The 20,338-nt window shown below is 38.2% G+C and overlaps 1 protein-coding gene across 1 annotated transcript; it reads right to left on the bottom strand.

Moving 5' to 3' along the window:
* Positions 1-136: 136 nt before the first annotated feature.
* si:dkey-260g12.1 (tumor necrosis factor receptor superfamily member 6B) lies at positions 137-19,887 on the bottom strand. The gene is made up of 10 exons (XM_063484860.1): positions 19,837-19,887; positions 19,355-19,406; positions 18,974-19,084; positions 18,674-18,814; positions 11,134-11,244; positions 10,827-10,970; positions 8,220-8,319; positions 8,010-8,044; positions 417-533; positions 137-171 (listed from the first exon to the last, which is right to left on the bottom strand). The coding sequence occupies exons 1-10, from the start codon at positions 19,885-19,887 to the stop codon at positions 137-139; spliced, it is 897 nt and encodes a 298-aa protein (XP_063340930.1).
* Positions 19,888-20,338: the final 451 nt, after the last annotated feature.

Raw genomic sequence — 20,338 nt, 5'->3', positions numbered from 1 at the left:
GAGTCTCTGGGGAACTGATGAGTTGGCTCCCTTGACTTGTGAGAAGCACCTCGCCCTTCCTACAGGAGAACACAACCATGAATTTGGCGCAAACAAAGGAAAAAGGATGCAATCTATGTAAACACATGAGAGTTCATTAGACTTGTACCTCATTCCAGAGCTTTGCAATAGCTGAAAAAACAGTAGATTGAATAATGAGTAATAGGAAACTGGTGTGTTTTCACATTTCATGAGTGGTGACTCAACATGACTTAGCAAAAGCAGTGAAGAACATAGCAAAGGGCATGATAACCCTAAATTCACAGTAATTTCCACACTGATCTTGTTAAACGTTTATTGTTTCTCAGAACTGATTCAATCACAGAGTTTGACAGAGGCGACAGAAAATGAGCACTTCCTGGACCTAAACATCTTACTTTGCCTTATATATGTCTCATCTCTTGGACGACAGACACAGAACAAGGTGAGAAGGGCCAAAGTTGCAAGGACACCCACTGGAATGAAAATAGCTGCCAGGTAACGGTTGGCATGACCTATAGGAGAAATAAAAGGATGATTAGCGCTGTGCCTGAAATCTCTCTTTTGTAGTGTAACACATAAAAGCGTTAGCAGCTTTCGACATAAAAATCCAGAGAGAGTTTTTCATTTTATATTTAACAGAAGCAAAATGTTGCTTTTTATTTCTTATCTTTCTCCCAGCTGAGAGTTCAGTCCAGTTCTTTCCATAGATGATTAATTAGATTAACACCGTTGGCTGCATGAACATGACACTTATGTGCAGTGTCAAAAAGCTGTATTTAATTTCATTATTTAAAACTCATTCTATAAAATCCAGCCAGGATTATCAGGATTTTCTCTGTTTTCTTTTTGAAACCTGGGCTCCTCGACCGTGGAGTTCAGGATCAAAGTGCTTTGTCTGTACCCATAAGTAGATTCAGTGTGCAGCAGGGAAGTCATCCATCCTCACATGCACATTTTCAAAATGGATGACAGATAAGAAAAATAATAATAAATTCCCTATTAGCACTTTTGCCTCACGACAAAAGGTTCTGGGTTTGAATCCACCGTCTGGCCGGGGCCTTTCTGTGTAGAGTTTGCTCCGTGTCTGTGTGGGTTGACTCCAGCTTCCTCCCACAGTCCAAAAAACATGCACACACTGAGGGTGGAGGTGTTTCTAAATTGGCTATAGGTGTGAATCTGAGTGTGAATGCTTTTTTTGTCTCTGTCTGCATTAGCCTTGCAACAAATTGGCAACCTGTGCTTGGTGTACACCGCCTCACATGCTACGGTAGTTGGCATGGTCTACAGCGATAGCTGGATGGATAAATGTAGAAAACAAAACTACTTGTTCATCTGAGTGATGGCTGCTGGAACAAAGCTGCTTTTAAGCACTGTTGTTCTGTACTTTGGGACCAGAGGCCTTTATCTACATGGAAACTGAAAGTCAAAATACAAAAAGTGCATGTCGTCAAAACAAAAAATAAAACCTGTCAATCGCTATACAGTAACTGTCTTGTAGCCAGCAGGGATCCTGGGTTCATCTGTGGGTAACCAGTCAGTGTGCTAGACCACTTAACAGTTTGACAGAGTGAGTTTTTGTTCTTCACAAATAAATATCCAAACCATGACACTAACCAAGAGGACAAAACAGACTCAGTAAATCCCATCCATCCATTTATTTCTGGTTATCTGATTCAGGGTGGGGGTGAACCCAGCTGTCACAGGCTAAGAGGCCAGGTACACCCTGGACAGGTCGACAGTGTCTTGCAAGGCTAACACAGAGAGAGGACAACCACTCACACTCACATTCACAGCTACGATGAATTTAGAAAAGACATTAACCCGAGCTCATGCATCTCTTTGCAATGTGGGTGGAGGCCAGAATAGCTGGAGAGAACCCACACAGACAGGGGGTGGACATGCAAACTCCACACACAAAGTTCAGTTTGGAGTCAACAGATGTCCCAAGATATTTATAAAACTGAACACATTCGATATGATCGCTTGTACATTAGAGCATTTTATAAAATTAATGATCATCTTTTGTCTTAACCCTTTGGCGTTCTGCTCAACCACTTGGTACAGCACATTTTCAGGCCCTATATCCAATGTTCCCTTTAAGCTGCGCACGTGCGCAATTGCGCACTGCTGGCACGGTCTCTGCGCACAGAAAATCTGTGTTGCGCACAAAAAAAATCTAACCTGAATTGAAATTAAAATTAATACTTTAACAATTCTGTTTTGCAGTGTTAGTCAGTGAGTGACTGGCTACTCCGTATGGGATTAGAACGATGCCACCTTATCCCATATTCCAGCCAATAATGCGATTTACATTCGTATATACGCAGCTAATCAACGTGGTTGACAGGCTATGACAGAGTCCTTATGTGCCGACACCGGTGTTTTAGCTAGCAAAGCGACGTGGCTGATGTGGAGTGAAGCCACATTAATGACAACGTGTACAACCATTGGAGATGTGAGCAGGACAGACGGAACAATTGACGGAAAAAGTGTGGACTTTATACCAGTTTTTAAATTGTGTTGATAGGCCACGTAAAACCAGAGGTATGATAAAAATATCTGCAATGTTTGTTTTTCTTCCTGAATACTATCGTTGTTTATATTTACTGTGGGAAGAAACGGTAAAAACGGCGTTTTATAAGGAAAACGCTCGAAAGCACTCTCCGCCTGTGAGCAAAAACAAACTCCACCCCCCTCTCCCTTTCCTATTCGTCCAAAAAAGTACCATGTCGACCAATCAAAAAATTATATGGCAACGTGGCATCTAGTTGTTAAGAAACGGGGGGAAGTTTTAGGAGTGACGGCGGTGTTTTGAGATGTGAGAGATTTGAGACGTCTAGCGCAAATCTTGTGTAGTTAGTGTGTAGTCAGTAGTTTTGTTGTGTGTGTCAGAACAATGAGGCGACTGCTGAATGTTACAGGTGTTACAGGAGTGATACATCTCCTGTTGTCAGGCCTGCATGTATCAGGCTGTTGTTCTCCTTTATCTCATAGTGGACAGAAATTATTTTTTGGAGTGGCACAAATAATTTGTGTGGCATCAAATTTGATGCAGAACAGCTGATTGTTCTGTAAATAGTTTTGAAATGTTTGTTTAAAAAAACGCCTTGGCTGCATTTTTAGGTAAACAGCTGCAAAAAACTTTGTTGTTTTGCAAAACTCAGTAACTTTTTTGAAGAAGTAACTGTATAATTAATTGCTCAACATTGGTCATTATATACTGTATTTTGCAGACAGAGAGTTACAGGACGCTCTCACAGACCACAGACTCATAATACAAGTCAGAGCTTTTTTTTAAAAAAGAAAGAAAGTTGTGTTTTCAAAATTATGTTATAATTTTTAAAATAGTGTTAACATACGACACAGGTCAATGACTAGATTTTTTTTACATTTTCATTGTAAGTGGGCTAAATCAGTTAATTAAAAGTGGTCTAACATAAATGCTGTAATTTGATTATTTTAATAAACCATGTAACTTGGATGGATTAGATGCCGGCGTGACCACAGTGCACACGTCTGATGTCGCTCACAGTGGTCCAAGGGACCGCTCAGGGAGTTTGTGTGTTCGCTCAGACACGTGAAAAATTAGAGGGAACATTGCCTATATCTAACTGAGGCTTTCACTGAAATTGACCTACCTTGTTGAGTCTTTTCTACCAATTGGTTTACATCTGTAATGCCAAAAAACTCCACCAGAAGGCACTGTGAATGGAAACTGTTGGCTCTTCTTATACCTCTCCCAACCAGGAAGTCAGAAACAAAAAACCATCCAACATATTTTGAGTGTTTTTGATTAAACTAAGATATAATATTTTGATATATGATCGTGTTAGAGGACTTACTAAACAGATGTAGGTCACTTGACAGCATTAAAAAAGTGAAATTAAATGTTTAATAATTTTTTTAAAAAGTGATCAACCAAACGGTTGATTTGTCCCTTTATGGTGCTAATGCTAACATAACCTAAATGTTATTAAAATTGATTAATTGCCATAAAATCAGACCACTAGACCCATTTTGTTTATCTATTGCTGTTGATAAATCACATTAAGTGTTAGCACAGCAAGAATATGCTGAAATAATTTCCTCAGTAAGTCATTTTTGTAACTTTCTGAGTTAATATTAGTAAATGTTGTAAAAATCAAGAATAACAAGTGGAAATCACAAATATCACAACTGATTACCTTTTAATCAAATTACAGTAGCTGGTAAATTAATATTACTAAGTTGTCAAAATTATAATTTCATGTTTAACAAGTACTATATGGATGCTAAACAATTATATGGCTAAAAATCACATGGTCCTGTGGCATGATACTCATGATACCATCCACTTTCAACCACAGTGTGTTTGAGGTCATGGTTTCATATGAAGCCACAAGGACTGGCACTCTCCACTAGTATATTGCAAACAAACCAGATGAGTGGGGCTTTAAATTGTTCTGCCAAGCAAGTTCGTCTGGCATCATCCACAACTTGCTGCTGTATCAAGGGGGATCTACATTCTTCAATGCTCCCCTGAGTGAAAAGGAACAGAAGCTCCCTCTAGGGGCCAGAGTTGTAAAAAAAAAAAAAAAAACACTATGCAAACCCATAAAAGAACCTCAGCTCTTCACAAGTTTCAGCTTGGTCCAGAACTTGCACACCTCCTTGGGTGTCAGGTGCATTGGTACTGTATGACCAAAGTGCACCGGTGGAGCTCCCCTGATGGCAGACAAAGACCTGATGAAGAAGGGCCATGGAGCCTGTTATTACAGGTCTGATGAAGGTCTGATTGCAATAAAATGGTTTGACAAGAAATGTGTCAACCTTCTAAACAATGCCTGTGGGTTCATGCTTCTTTCATCGGTCAAACGGTGGAGCACAGAGTCCAATGCAAAGATCACCATTCCATGCCCATCACTCATCCCTGTATATAATTAGCATATGGAAGGAATTAAGCTTTCTGATAATAATAATAATAATAATAATAATAATAATAATAATAATAATAATAATGGATTGCATTTATATAGCGCTTTTCGAGGCCCTCAAAGCGCTTTACAATTCCAGTATTCATTCACTCTCACATTCACACACTGGTGGAGGCAAGCTACGGTTGTAGCCACAGCTGCCCTGGGGCAGACTGACAGAAGTGAGGCTGCCATATCGCGCCATCGGCCCCTCTGGCCAACACCAGCAGGCGGAAGGTGAAGTGTCTTGCCCAAGAACACAATGACCGAGACTGTCCAAGCCAGGGCTCGAACCGGCAACCAAACCGGCAACAAGACGAACTGCCAACTCTTGAGCCACGATTGCCCTGATATGCTATTACACCTGTATAAGACAAGTTATAAGTTACAAGTTAAGGAGATGGCATATTCCACTGTTCGGATACATCCTTGACTTGAATACCTGGTCTACAAGAGGGACTGTGCCCTACTGGACCAGAAACCGATGGCTCTCAAAAGGTTTCCATCTGGCTGTGTCTGAACCAAGTTAACAAGCCAGCATCTAGAGTTGGACAACCATGATTCAGCTCTCCAAGACCACAGAATCAATGCTACACCCTAAGACCCCAACTACCAAAACCACAAGCAGATGTGCTTGATTTGCACTGTTTTTATTTTTATTTTTTAAAAACAAAAATGATTTTGCACAGTAGCATTCAATCAGAAGTGGCCTGAATGTGAGTATTTTGTGCTGTAGCACATTTTTCACATTTGCAGATTAAAAAACTATGTATTTTGTTGTTTGATATAATACTTTCCTTTGATGGAATGAAAACAGCAATGTTCACTGGCATGCTACTAGAAATAAACTGTATCAAATGCCCTGGATAGTTTTTGTTATTAATTTAATCATAATTTGGCCATTTATTTGATTTTTTCAACTGTATTATCTAATGTACTTGTATTTGCATGACATTTCATACTTTTACCATTAAGTGACATCTCAACCATTTGGTAGAGATCAATATTTTAAAAACTACAGGATCTATTGAAAAAAAAATATTGATTGTGGTTATTATTCACCCAAATCAATAAGAAATGCAAACAAAAAAAAATTTCCATTGCTTTTTTCTTGGTGTGGACCTCAAAAGGTTAATTCAGTGGAGGACTGGGTAGTCCCGTTATCCTGTAGCTTACTCACAATAAGTTAATTTGCATACTTTGGGACGGTCCTGTTTTCTTACCCACTCTGACACACTTGTGTATGGTATAACAATAATATTGAAGAGAGCGCGAATCCCCGTAGGGTGGCAGTCAAGGAGCAGATCTGATCTCCACAGTGGGGATAAGGTTCATTTACCCAAATTCAAAAAGTCAAGAATTCACCCTACAATATATTTTTAAATCAAATTGTTCTAAATGCCTCCTGATTAAAATATGAGACTGACTTATGTTGAAGAGTAAAGAAAAACTAGCAAACTTTAATAGAGCATGAGAAACTTTTTGAGTTGTTGAGAATAAGGTTCAGCAAGTTTACTCTGGCATTTCCAGGCCCTATCTGTGCGCCTCGAGATTAACCCAACTTAAAGTGCCAAAAACTGCAGTTCGAATTGTTCATAACTGGCAATAGACAACTTAGACACCATCTCTGCCCCCACCCTCGTCTGGACCACTTCCCATTTTAAAACAGCCCATTGTTTTGTTTTCAGAGCTGATTTCCGGAGCTCTCTCCAGTAAGTGAATGTTGGTCGCTCCTGTGTTTCCATCTAACCTTCACTTTCTATCAGTCTCCCTCGAACCTTTTGCCCTTTATCAGACAATAGGACACAGTTATCTTTTCCCTGTTAGAGTTTCAACATTAACACCTATTGTTTCAAAGATATGCTGCTAGTAGCTACCAGAGAAAACAAGAGCGCTATCATCCTTCTGTTTGGTTGTACGAGTAAGTTTTCCCAGGAGAGTTTGTATCCAGTGGTGCACAGAACTGCATAAAAAAGCCTTATAGACAACTGACAGTACACCAGTAGTGTTATTATTCTATTGCTGCCACATTCTGCAATAAAAATTGTATTTTATAAATGTACAACTAATGAAACAGACTTGTCTGTTGCCTCTTTGTTTCAGACCTTGTGTTGGTAATGTGCTGAGTTTCTCCAAAGGGTCCTAGGACTTGGGGAAAGTTCCTGCAGTGCAAATGTGGCTTTTACAGTTTCAGTCACTAGCGGTTTGATGAGGCTGCACTTTGGTAGAGTCAGGCTTTAGCTAAATGCTAAAATACTCATGACACTGCAGCTCTTATAATGGTATCGGTTCAGTAGATATTTGATGATAAAGGTATTTTGACTAAGCAGCAGTTTCACCTGATGATCACGCTAGAGCGGTGGTTCTCAAACTGTGGGGTAGTCCCTGCTGACAAGCCACAGTGACACTGCAGCTGGAACATGGACAACCAGGTGAAAATATTTTTAAATAAACGTCAATGTGGGGGTCTGAGTCATCCATGTTTTAAGCACTCAAGTTGAAGGAAACTGGGCTTGTTTTTAGGTTTATGAAGGACTTTGACCTCTATACGTCTGAATAAACCTCTCAGATGAGAGCTGAAACATCTACAAGAACCTTAAAAGTTCAGCTGCCTTCAGCTCAACAATCAAAGACCATAAAACAAGTTTATTTACTACACATTTTACTAAACTTCACCTTCTTATTCTTAACGCTTAATTACAGTTCACTCTGTATGGCATGAACTTTTTCCAACATGTGAACTAAGCACATTAGAAAAAGCTGGAGAACCAATGTGATAATGAAAAATACAGTTTATCTCAAGGGCACCGTGAACATCCTCACTGAATTATGTAGGACCTAATAGGTCCTGCGAAGGGCACTGGTGGCATTTTGGTACTCAACAAAGTCCTCGGAGGAGCATGAATGATAATGTGGTGGACCAGCTCTAACTGACATAACCTCCCATAACTTTTCAGTTTCCACTCAAATGAAAACAGTAAATACTCTCCAAACACTCCTTCCCTTTCTTCCACATACACAGTCATAAAGTCTCACCTGGCGTGGGAATCGGCTCTTTCGTTGGGTGACACCTGTGTGAAGGAATAAAATGTTAAGGATTTCAAATATTTAACCCCCCTACCCATGTGATGAGGGTAGTCTACAATGTCTGAAATACTTCTATCAAAATCTGTGACAGCTTCATGTAACACAGAGATTCAGTGAAGTATTCAGTATTTACTGTATCAAAGGAAATTTGAGGCTTACCCTGGAGGTTGGCAGGGTCTGGGAGAAGTGCTGGTATGTCCGGAGGAAACTGAGAAAGGCGTGTGTTTATCTCTGACTGAGATCTCTGTAGCTGCTGCTTCTAGAGAATAAAACATCACAGGTTTGGTTTCAGACTTCAGAGGAAGAAAAAGCCTCAAACACAGTCTCACAGACCTGCCTGAGTTACTTTACATTGTGGATAAGTACATTTTTCCACTTCATATTAAACAAGGGTAAAAGATGACCCCTGGACTGTCCTGCTGGCACAGGGGTGAAGGCGCTGGTCATGAACTGTATTGTCTCTCTATTTCCTGTCATTGTTTTACCTTTATCATTAAGAACGTGAAATCCCCCCACCAACACCGCCACACCACACACAGACAGACACAAACACACACACACACACACACACACACGCACGCACGCACACACACTGACAAACACAAACACACACACACACACACACACACACACACACACACACACACACACACACACACACGCGCACGCACACACACTGACAAACAAAAACTGTTCCTCAGAACTTGATAACCTGGGTCCACTGGAATAAAAGAGAAATCAGACCAACACTAAAGTATGTCCTGCTTCCTTTTTCACACCTCAAGCTTTAAAAAAGTGAGCAAAAGAGTGACTTTCCCACACATTTTAGTTTAACCCCGTTTGTTTATTGCTTGTAGGGGAGTCGCCCCCTGCTGGCTGTTACAAAGAATCCACATTTAAACCACTTCTACACTGGCTTCATTTTTCAGATCCATCCTCTTTTACACAGTTAGGTTGATATTTTGTTGGACAGTGAAACAGTTTTTGCAGTTTTGCATCTGTACACCACAACAGTGGATTTTAAATCAAACATGACGTGACTGAAGGGCAGCCTTTCAGGTTTTTTTCCCACTGGGGTTTTAAAAAATTACAGACATTTTCAGTCCCCCTGTTCAGAGTTTCAAAATTAACCGAACAAACTAAAGAACTAACATTAAATATAAGAACTGTTTTTAATACTTGGATGAAAAATGACTAAGTCTAGAACTCATGGACATCACCAAATCCTGTGTTTCCTCCTTTAAGATGCTCGGGTAAGCCTTTACTGCAGCCTCCTTCAGCTCCTGCTTGTTTGTGGGTTTGCTGCATTCAGTTTTGTGTTTAATAAGTGAAAAGCACGTTCTTCTAGGCTGACATCAGGTGACTGACCTGACAATTAAGTGAAATTGCACTGTGCAGTGAAGTCCAATCAGTTTTGCAGCATTTGATTGAATTTGAGCAGACAGTATAGCACTGTATACTTCCCATTTCATCACATGATTAATAAATACCAGACCTAGCTTTACCGGCAAACATAGACGCTCGTGCCATAACACTGAACCCATCGTGTTTGACAGATCATGTCATATGCTTCAGATCACGAGCTGCTTTTCTCTTTTCACGATTCTAGTACGGATTCATTTTGGTTTCATCGGTCCAAAGATTTTTTTTCACAGCTGTGCAAAGTCTAATTTGACTTTCTTGTTCCTGAGGGAAGGCGTGTCTCGATTGTAGCCACTGACAATGACATGCCCACCTTCTTAAGAGTGTTCTTGACTTGGTTAGATGGTTTGAAGGGCTTTTCTTAATCAGGGAAATAATACATCATGTACTTCAGTTGTGTTCTGTGGTCTTTCCGGCATTTTGGTGTTGGTGGTGAACTGGACTGGATATCATGTTTGTTTTCATTTGTCATGAAATAACGACGAAGCACACTTAGCCTGTCATTTGTTCTGTTACTTGGATAACAGACTGTAAACTCTAAACACACACACACACAATTTTTGAAGCCCCCTTTGAAGTAAAACTGAAATTCTACAATTTTGATTTAAAATTCAATGTGCTGCATCTTTGACCATCAAATTTACTCTGTACAGTGTGCAGTGTGACACCGTGCTCTGCAGCGGTGGGTGTGCCAGAAATATTACTTGGTCAGCAGTGACATGTTTAAAAATATGTCACTATTTATTTTTAATAACTCACTTGCATTTTGTCAGGGCCAAACACAGCCCTGCTGTTTGGCACTCTGCGAGTATTATCAAGTATTATACAGCTAGTTGGGGTTTTGGGTTGTTTTGTTTTTTTTATAAGACAAGGCTATGGAAGCAATTTGAATAAATCAAGAAGCAGGCAAAACTATGACCTACCAATCTGTGCAGAGTATTGGAGTGCTGCAGATTAGAATGATTATTTTCTGCTGGTTCTTCATAAAATATTATTAGAAAAAAGAAAAACATTTCTTTTGTGACACTTTCATTTTGGTTTTTTTTGGTTTTTTGTTTTTTTGTTTTTTTTTTTGTTTGCATTTTTTAGAGAGCATAAAGATTTCCAGGAATATTTTCAAACCTGTTCATATTAGACAAGTTTTGCATATTCATGGCAACATGAGAGGAACCTGTTCTCAGAATGATCTGATAATAACATGAGCCAGAGCTAAGTTTACAGATCCTGTCACCTTTTTTTTTAATGGCTGTGGTAAAGTTGTTGGCTTTGACACTGGTCATTTTGCCCACTGTTGGTTTGAGCTTATCTGACGTGAGAATTCAAAGTGTTCTTCTCAGTACTTACTGGTTGGGGTTGGGTCTGGCATCTTCTCACAAGACAAGCAGTTCTTTTTGTCATGGGTCCTCCTGCTGCATGTAAAACCATCCTCGCAGTCACATTTCATATCAGACGTACTGGTGCAGTTCTGAACCACTTTAAGATGAAACTCTGAGAAAGAGTGAAATAGAGATTATTTTAGAGACTATTCATCTCAGTACATGTGGAGTTACTATTAATGGTTTATCAGCTCTTTATAGAAACCCAGAGATAACATGTATATCACGATCCTGATGAAATCATTAAAGGTAGAAATGACTCATAGTTTCTTTACTAGGGTTGCAGTCTCCAAAGCAGCGATGGCATTCATCTTCATAGTTCCAGTCAGTTGTGTAGCTTCCAGCAGGACAGTGTTCACATGTTGTACAATCAGTCTGATACTTACCTGTGAGAACAGAAAGAAACCAATGCAAACAACTTGACGACAAGCAGTGTGAGCAGCCTGCACACTCAGAATGCATATTAATGAAGGATGTGGTCATACTGCACAAGCTCAGCCTGCGTCATTTTTCATCAATGCAGAAAAAAAACAATGCATAGACAGAAAAAAACATACTTCACACCAGTGTACGAAATAGAGATTCATTTTTTAATAATAATTCTGAGTAAATGTAAACAGATGATCAGACAGCAGAATTTTAAAAATATTAATAGAAGCTCACTTAAGGTTATCACACATTTCCTACCTGCAGGGCAATAGTTACACTCTCTCCCATTATCATTGTAGGTGTTCTTTGGCTGTCAACACAGATAGATATAAATCACTAAAATGAAAAAGTCCTCAGTAACTCATCATCCATGCCACGTTCACTCATGTCAACTATTTTTCTTATTTGACAAAAGTGTATGCAGTAATTAAGGCGAATAGGTTAGAGAACAAAGTCTTACTGTGGGAAAGCTGAGCACCAACTGTGTGGATAACATCAGGAGGGCCACAGAGTATTGCACCAATCCCATTCTGTGGACAGATGTAAAGCTGCCAATCGTCTACAAACACCACTGCGAAAAGGCCAAGGACCAAAATCTATAAAAGCTAACGCAACTACAAAGTTAGTATCACAAATAAAGATTATTACAATAAAACGATAAATGTAAAAAAGAAAGAAAGAAAGAAAACAATCATTTTTACCTTCAGTATGATGTGCCTTTTGTTCTACTTCTGTTGTTTTGCTAACTTCCTCAAGATGTGCCTCACTCTTTCTACTCTCTATCTCTATCTCTCTCTCTGTGTGTGTCGTTTTACTCACGCTACTGATTCTGTGTCATTGTTTCCTTACCTGGTTATATCTTCCTGTCTTCCTGTTTCCCCCACACTCTGTTCTCTAGCAGGCAGCTAAAACTGACTAACATTTACGCGTCAAAGCCTTAAAGCCTCATCATTTTCCATATAAACTGTGACACTTCATGAGGAATAAATAGCCAGAGTAACTATTCTAACTCTTTATTTGAAAAAACAGACGAGCAAATCGTTTGTTTGAAAGTGACGCTTTGCCTTTCATTTTAGATTTGAAGGCCTCCTTATTTTTTGTCATATTCAAGCACATTTTATTTCTTTTATTCTGTTTAAACTCAGCTTTAGGCCAGGTAATGGATGAGTTTGCTAGCTATTGATATGTTGACACTTACCTTTTCAAAATGGGTTCTTGTAGTCTTTAAGTAGTTTAGTTGAACGTATAGCGGGACTTCTTTCAAAACCCAGTTACCTTCATGTCCTGTCCCCACTTAGGTTGTATGAGAAAGAGCATCTGACATAAAATCTTAGCCAATTCAAACCTGCAAAAATATCAAGAGTAAGGACGTGCAGAGTGTTGGTGTGACAGAGAAGGAAGAAGCTAAGAACAGAGCAAGTTTGAGACGGATGTTATGCTGTGGTGACCCCTAAAGGGATAAGCAAAAAGAAGAGGAAAAAGAAAAAGAAGCACATTTAAGTTTAATACTAAGGTGGACAGAAAATGCTTTTCTTTCTCACTTTCATTCCCCTCAGTTGGAGTTTTGTTTTTCTCTATGCTGTTAAGTGTTTGGACATGAGGAATCAGTTGGATCGTTCACTTTCTATCTACTGCTTTCTATAAACTATTGTTAGTATCTCTGGCTCTTGTCCACAGCGTGTTTTTTGTCCTGTCTTTCTTCTCCCACCCCAACTGGGCGCGGCAGATGGCTGCCCCTCCCTAAACCTGGTTCTGCCGGAGGTTTCTTCCTGTTAAAAGGGAGTTTTTCCTTCCCACTGTTGCCAAAGTGCTTGCTTTGCTTTGGTCATATGATTGTTGGGTTTTTCTCTGTATGCATTATTGTAGGGTCTACCTTACAATATAAAGCACCTTGAGGCAACTGTTGTTGTGATTTGGCACTGTGGGGAATGCTATAAAGCCCATTTTGCTGTTCATTCGGCCAAAGGAATTTATTGTCACCCTGACTGGTCATCCTTACCCATTGCACCTGTACAAAGGAGTGTAGATTTGGAGTGCAATGCAAAGGCGGTTTGGAATTCCATGTCAGCAGGATACCAGTCTATGTTAGCAGATCTGAAGTTTTCCACAGGAATGTACTACCCTACCTATGTCAAAATGTGGGAATACCCAGATGGGCAACGCGTGACTACTACACACTTGGCTGGTGGCCAAGTAACACATTGACATATCAAACACAGCATCTCTGCAATGATGCTTTTTTAGCCCAAATTGATTTATCTTGACGTACCTAAACACTTTTGTCCTTGTTGTTCATCAATAAAAAATTTTTAAAAGGGTTCTGAAGCTTTTCCAACTTAATTCTTGGAGGAATTCAGCAAGCAAAACAGTTCAACACGTATCAACTCAAAGTCTTCATCAGGGGTTTTTTTGCTTGTTTTTTTGTCCTTATATGCCATCATTTCCACTGGATATCCAAATAGAGCAAATGTCTCACTTTGTCTTAATCAGTGTCTTTTTTTAGTTTCTTTCCAGTATGTAACTGGAGAATCTTGATTTATCTGTAGATTTGAAAGAAAAGTATATATTCAAGACTATATTTCATTTACATACGTAATATCAAAGCCATCATACAGTCATTTCACCAAAGCATTTGCATTTCAGTTGTTGATCTTCCTGAAGTGAAAATTTTAAATAGACCTTTCTAAGCACACACTCATAAAGAAAGAGTACTACTGGAAAAATATCTGACTCAATTTTACTGGTGGTCTCCATCAAAAAACAGCTCATTCCATTTGTCATTTTAGGCAACTACTTTAGACAGTTAGTGAGTTTCATTCCTCTCCTGTGCATCTGAACTAGTAAAAGTCTTCTTAAATTGCTTAGTTATGCTAGAGCCCCCCCCCCCAAAAAAAAATAGGACAGATGCACTGAAAAGGTTTAAGATAAAAGATGTGTTTTCTAAAAACTGATAAATAAAAAGTTGCAGACTTAAAGGTATTTCCCTCATGGTTACAAAGTGATACAAATACTATATAGAGATATTTCCAACTTTTTTCTTACTGCCATTATTTGACATTAGTGACATCACATAGGCATAATGGGAATGATATATGGGGATTCTAAATATAACGTTACTTTGGACCTCTGACCTCTTCTTCAAAAGTGAAATGAGGTCAAACTGTGATAAAATGCCTTTAACCTTCAAAACTTTTTTTGCATTGCCAACATTTAGTAAACTATGGTCGCGGTATTCGGGAATTCCGAATATCACATTATAGTTTGCGTGAAAATATCATGTCACATTTGACCTCTAACCTCACGTGTACATTTCACATCTGCCTTTATTTCAAGTTGACCCCAAAATGCATTATATCTTGAAGGAGAACATGAGCTGCCTCGTTACACAGCAATATATTTTAGTGTAATATTAAATGACAAGCTAAATTATGCATGTCCAATTGCCTATAGGCAGAATGAATATATAGAAAATACAATACTGTTCCCTTTACAGTTTTTTTTTACTTTTATTATTAACACTGTGCCACTTTCTACTCACATTCACATTAATGTTTATATTTTATGCTGTTGGGATTATCTGTAGATTCTGATAGTAGCTCTTTGATGGTTGAGCTTCATTTTGTTGTTTTTTGTATATATTTCTGCTGACGCCACACAGTTTTTGTTTTTCTGCTAATGTTTCTATTCTTATTGCACTGAGTCAGTAAAAAGCGTAAGAATTTCCCTCGAGATTAATAAAGTTTTTACATTGTATAATAATAGAGGTGTGATGGAGGTGATGTCCACGTGACAGCTGTGTGCTGTATGTCTTCCTGTGTAGAGACATGCATGAGGTTAAAGGTGCTCAAAAATGAGGTATGTGATGTGTTCACCAGCAACACTTTTTTTCATAAGGAAAGGAAATATAAATAGAACAAATGTAATACTCCATTTGGAGTAGGACAGCATATTTTGTTTTATAGGTTATACTACTGATTGTTTCTTATGGTACAGTTTTGCTTTGCGCTTCTTTTCCATGTGCAAAACGTAGGTTCACTTCTATACATCAAGCACCTTGGTGAAATAGCTTCAGCATCTATATTTAGTTTTTTTTTTTAAAGCGATTTCCTGTTGATTCACAATCTACTTTAAATTTAAAACAGAAAAAAGAAAAAAACGTACTTCCTTCGTTTTCATCACCTTCTCGGAGGTCCTCAAAACTACAAACCTCAAACACACTCCAGTGTTCGTGGTATTTCAGATGTGTTTCATGTGAAATGTTCTAGATGATGCTGTTGGTGCCCCAACCCAAAATTTTCTACAGTACGGAGAAATCCATTTTCTACATTTCTCACTGACAAGCTGACATATACATATATATGTATATAATCTCTGAACAGCGCCGCTGTTCAGAAGGTGGTATGATGTTAGTCTGACACATAATATTTGGAGTTTTCTGCTTTTCTTTTATCTTTTGTTTAGTAAATTGATTAGTTATGAGTTAAGATTGCTTTGCATGTAATTAATTTATATAAAATACAGAGAGGAGGTGAACTATAAATGCAGCTGCGAGGCAGTAAAAAAAGGTTTGTGTATAATGAATGAGTCACGCAATGCTTTCCTGTAAGCACATTTAGTCAGTCGAGGGTCTTCAACTTTAGTCATTTGTACCAGCCGTATAAAAAAGTTATAAATGAAAATACATGGAAAAAAAGATAAAATTATATAAAAATATGTTTTCACAAAAGTTAATAACTTTAATAAATCTTCTTCATTAAAAATGCATACACCTGTTGTACACTGTAATGTTCTATTACCCATTTAAGAAATGTTTCTTTTATTTAAATAAATTATAAATTACATATTTACTGCAACTACCAGTGTTACCAAAGAAAAGTGGATAGATGAACAAATAAAGGATAATGTCAAGCCAGTGTGTGTGCGAATGTCTCTGCTCTGCGTGATGAGTCTCCATCTGAACATCCGGGCCTCTCTTCGTCGAGCACATCTCCATGTACTTGTTCGGGTGTGGATTCATGTCCCTTTTAGCTGTGGCCACCTCCAGCTAGAGTCAGTAAGCACAATTAGATTTGTTCCAAATTAAACAAATCCATGGAATAAACACCAGCTTAACACATTATGAAATTCTGTATGAAGCTTTGCAATCATAGTTTTCCTATTTTTTAAGCATGGAGTGTATGATGGTGTGGTGGTTAGCACTGTTGCCTCACAACAAGAAAGTCCTGAGTTTGAATCCACCGACTGGCACCTTTCTGCGTGGAGTTTGTACAATTTTGTTGGCTTTGGCTTCCGTTAGGTGAATTGATGATGGTGAATCTTGATTACCTGTGCTGGTTGTCTGTCTCGCTGTGCTAGACTGGTGAAATGCTCACCACACCAAAGTATAAGTCTTTAAATGAACTTAAAACAATCATGGAACGGATTTCCACATTAATAAATGTTTTTCTATTAGCAGTAAGTCAATTGATTTAAGTTGGACTCAACTGCAATAAGTTCAACTTAAGTACATTAAGCTGGAACAACAAAATTGCGTAATGCTAATCACGTGGGAATCCTTTCCATGATTTCATTATGTTCATTCAAATTGTTGTTTTTTGAGTGTGTAAGAAAAAGCAGGTTTACTGAAACCACAGAAACTCAGATGAGTCACTGGAGTAACAAGCTGTGTGAAGCTAACCTACTGGCTGATATGTTTTCTTCAACAAACTGAACAAACGTCATTTCTTCATTTCTTTCGTCTTCATTTCCTCATTCATAGATATAAAAAAAATATAGGCGTGCAGTAATATGCAGAAGTTTGCATCATTACCCTGTTAGATGAGTGTTCATTATTTGTTATATTTAACAATTAGTCATCACAGATAAATCACTTGACAGTCTGCATCTATTTAAAACTTTGGATGGTAAGACAGGTGTCGGGTTATGAAATAAATACAATAGATTATTGTCACAATAACTATTTAAATAAAACGTATCTGCGTGAAGTTTTAGACTGATTGATAAACAGCATTTGTCGTGCAGTGATCAGTCACTCTGATAGAAAATTGCCTGGCATCTTTACACTGTCGTCTAAAATTTGTATTAAGGGTAATCTGTAAAAGTGTCAACATAGTGTGAACACTCCTTTATGCATATTATTTCTTTGTGGAATGTTTCTGCCTGCCACGTGCCCTGTTTCATGACACTTTGTGTTGAAGGTAGACAGAAAAAATTGAACTGTTGTCATGTCTCTATGTCATCTTTCTTTTCTCTCTCCTTTTCCCTCACCTCTCTTACTCTGAGCCTGTTTCTGCTGGAGACCTTTGTCCTATTTAAAAGGGTGTTTTCTTCTTCTAAATATTGTTAAAATCATCAAAAGGATGACTGTGTATTTGGCTTTCTATCTATAATATTGTAAGGTGTTTATCTTGATTTAAAGTGCCTCCAGATGACTGTTGTTGGTGTTTGATCATATTTTAAACTCATCTGATTGTAATACAGGGAAATGTTGGTTTTTACAAATAATAACTGCACGTGTTGTTGTTGCTCATTTGCATCTTTTATTCATTCAGCTTTCTTGACATATTGCATGCAGCAGCTCTGCAGTGACACTTTTTGGCCACAGTTACTTTTTCCTAATGTTTAAAGCTGTGAAGTCACACATTTGGAGTTGTACACGATTATCATCAGATTGTGTGGTGAAATTTTCTAAACTAAAAATATTTTGAAGTAGGGCTTTATCATGTGTGAAGACAGAAATCAAAAACACTTTTGCTTTTTCTCTGCCATCATTTCCCCTGAAAAGCTAAATAGAGCAAACAGATTTCTGTGCCTTAACAAAAGTTTTTGCTTTTTCTTTATAGTGTGTAACTGTGGACAGACTTCATTGAGCTCTTTAAACACACTTTCATGCTTACAACATTGCAGGAATCATACACTGATTTCACTAAAGCATTTGTGTTTTAGTTGTTTGGCATCTTCTCACAAGACACGCAGTTTCCCTCTCGGGCAGTTCTGAACCACTTTAAGATGAAACTCTGAGAAAGAGTGAAATAGAGATTATTATAAAGAGTACTCTAGAACATAGAAAAGCATTTCCTTTGTGACACTTTCATGTCAGCTTGATGGCATTGCATTTTTTAGAGAGCATAAAGATTTCCAGGAATATTTTCAAACCTGTTCATATTAGACAAGTTTTGCATATTCATGGCAACTTGAGAGGAACCTGTTCTCAGAATGATCTGATAATAACAGGAGCCAGAGCTAAGATTACAGATCCTGTCACCTTTTTTTCTTTTTTTTTAAATGGTTGTGGTAAAGTTGTTGGCTTTGACACTGGTCATTTTGCCCACTGTTGGTTTGAGCTTATCTGACGTGAGGATTCAAAGTGTTCTTCTCTGTACTTACTGGTTGGGGTTGGGTCTGGCATCTTCTGACAATACAAGCAGTTTCCCTCTCGGGCCCACCTGCTGCATGTAAAACCATCCTCGCAGTCACATTTCATATCAGACGTACTGGTGCAGTTCTGAACCACTTTAAGCTGAAACTCTGAGAAGAGTGAAATGGAGATTATTATAAAGAGTACTCATCACAGTACATGTGGAGTTACTATTAATGGTTTATCAGCTCTTTATAGAAACCCAGAGATCACGGGTATATCACGATCCTGATGAAATCATTAAAGGTGGAAATGTAAACTTTCTTTACTAGGGTTGCAGTCTCCAAAGCAGCGATGGCATTCATCTTCATAGTTCCAGTCAGTTGTGTAGCTTCCAGCAGGACAGTGTTCACATGTTGTACAATCAGTCTGATACTTACCTGTGAGAACAGAAAAAACAAGAGCAAATGCGTGCAGACTCGGAGTGAGTATCAGTGAAGGATGTGGTCATACTGCACAAACTCAGCCTGCGTCATTTTTCATCAATGCAGAAAATCAAAACAACACACAGACAAGAAAGAGCCACACTTCACACCACGGTACCTAAAAGAGGTTCATTTTTTATAATAATTCTGAGTAAATGTAAACTGATGAACAGAATTTTAAAAATATTAACAGAAGCTCACATCAAGTTATCACACATTTCCTACCTGCAGGGCAATAGTTACACTCTCTCCCATCAACGTTGTAGGTGTTCTTTGGCTGTCAACACAGATAGACATAAATCACTAAAATGAAAAAGTCCTCAGTAACTCATCATTCATGCCACATTCACTCATGTCAACTATTTTTCTTATTTGGCAAAAGTGTATGCAGTAATTAAGGCGAATAGGTTAGAGAACAAAGTCTTACTGTGGGAAAGCTGAGCACCAACTGTGTGGATAACATCAGGAGGGCCACAGAGTATTGCACCAATCCCATTCTGTGGACAGATGTAAAGCTGCCAGTCGTCTACAAACACTACTGCGTAAAGGCCAAGGACCAAAATCTATAAAAGCTAACACAACTACCAAGTTAATATCACAAAAAAAGGTTATTACAATAAAACAATAAATGTCAAAATTAAAAGAAAAAGGAAATCTTTTCCTTCAGTATCATGTTCCTGTTGTTCAACTTCTGTTGTTTTGCTCACGTCCTCAAAGTGTGCCTCACTCTTTTGTCTTTCTGTATCTTTCTCTGTCATCTTGCTGAACATCTGTGTTATTCTTTCTTTACCTGGTTACATATTCCTGCTTCCCACACTCTGACCCCTACCAGCCTGCTAAAACTGACTAACATTTATGCGTCAAAGCCCTAAAGCCTCATCATATTCCATATAAACTGTGACAGCTCATGAAGAATAAATAGCCAGGGTGAACCACTCTAATTTGCTTATTTGACAAAATAGAAGAGCATTTTGTTTAATCCTATCTAAGGAGTCTAAGGAGTCTGGAAACCTTCACAAACATATTTAAGTACATTTCTTTTCTTTTACTGTTTAATTTAGCTTTAAGCCAACTGTTGAGTTGATTATATATTAATATGGCAACATTTTCCATGTTAAATATTTCTATGTAGGTTTTAAAGTGTTTTAAGCGCTTTATATTTCCAAATTGAAGTCCTGGAAAAAATCGTTGTTTTACCATGTAAAATGT

The sequence above is a fragment of the Pelmatolapia mariae genome, linkage group LG10_11 (genome assembly GCF_036321145.2).
Source record: "Pelmatolapia mariae isolate MD_Pm_ZW linkage group LG10_11, Pm_UMD_F_2, whole genome shotgun sequence".
NCBI lineage: Eukaryota > Metazoa > Chordata > Actinopteri > Cichliformes > Cichlidae > Pelmatolapia > Pelmatolapia mariae.
The sequence above is the reverse complement of the archived record's forward strand: the minus strand, read 5'-3'. Positions and strand labels throughout refer to the sequence as shown.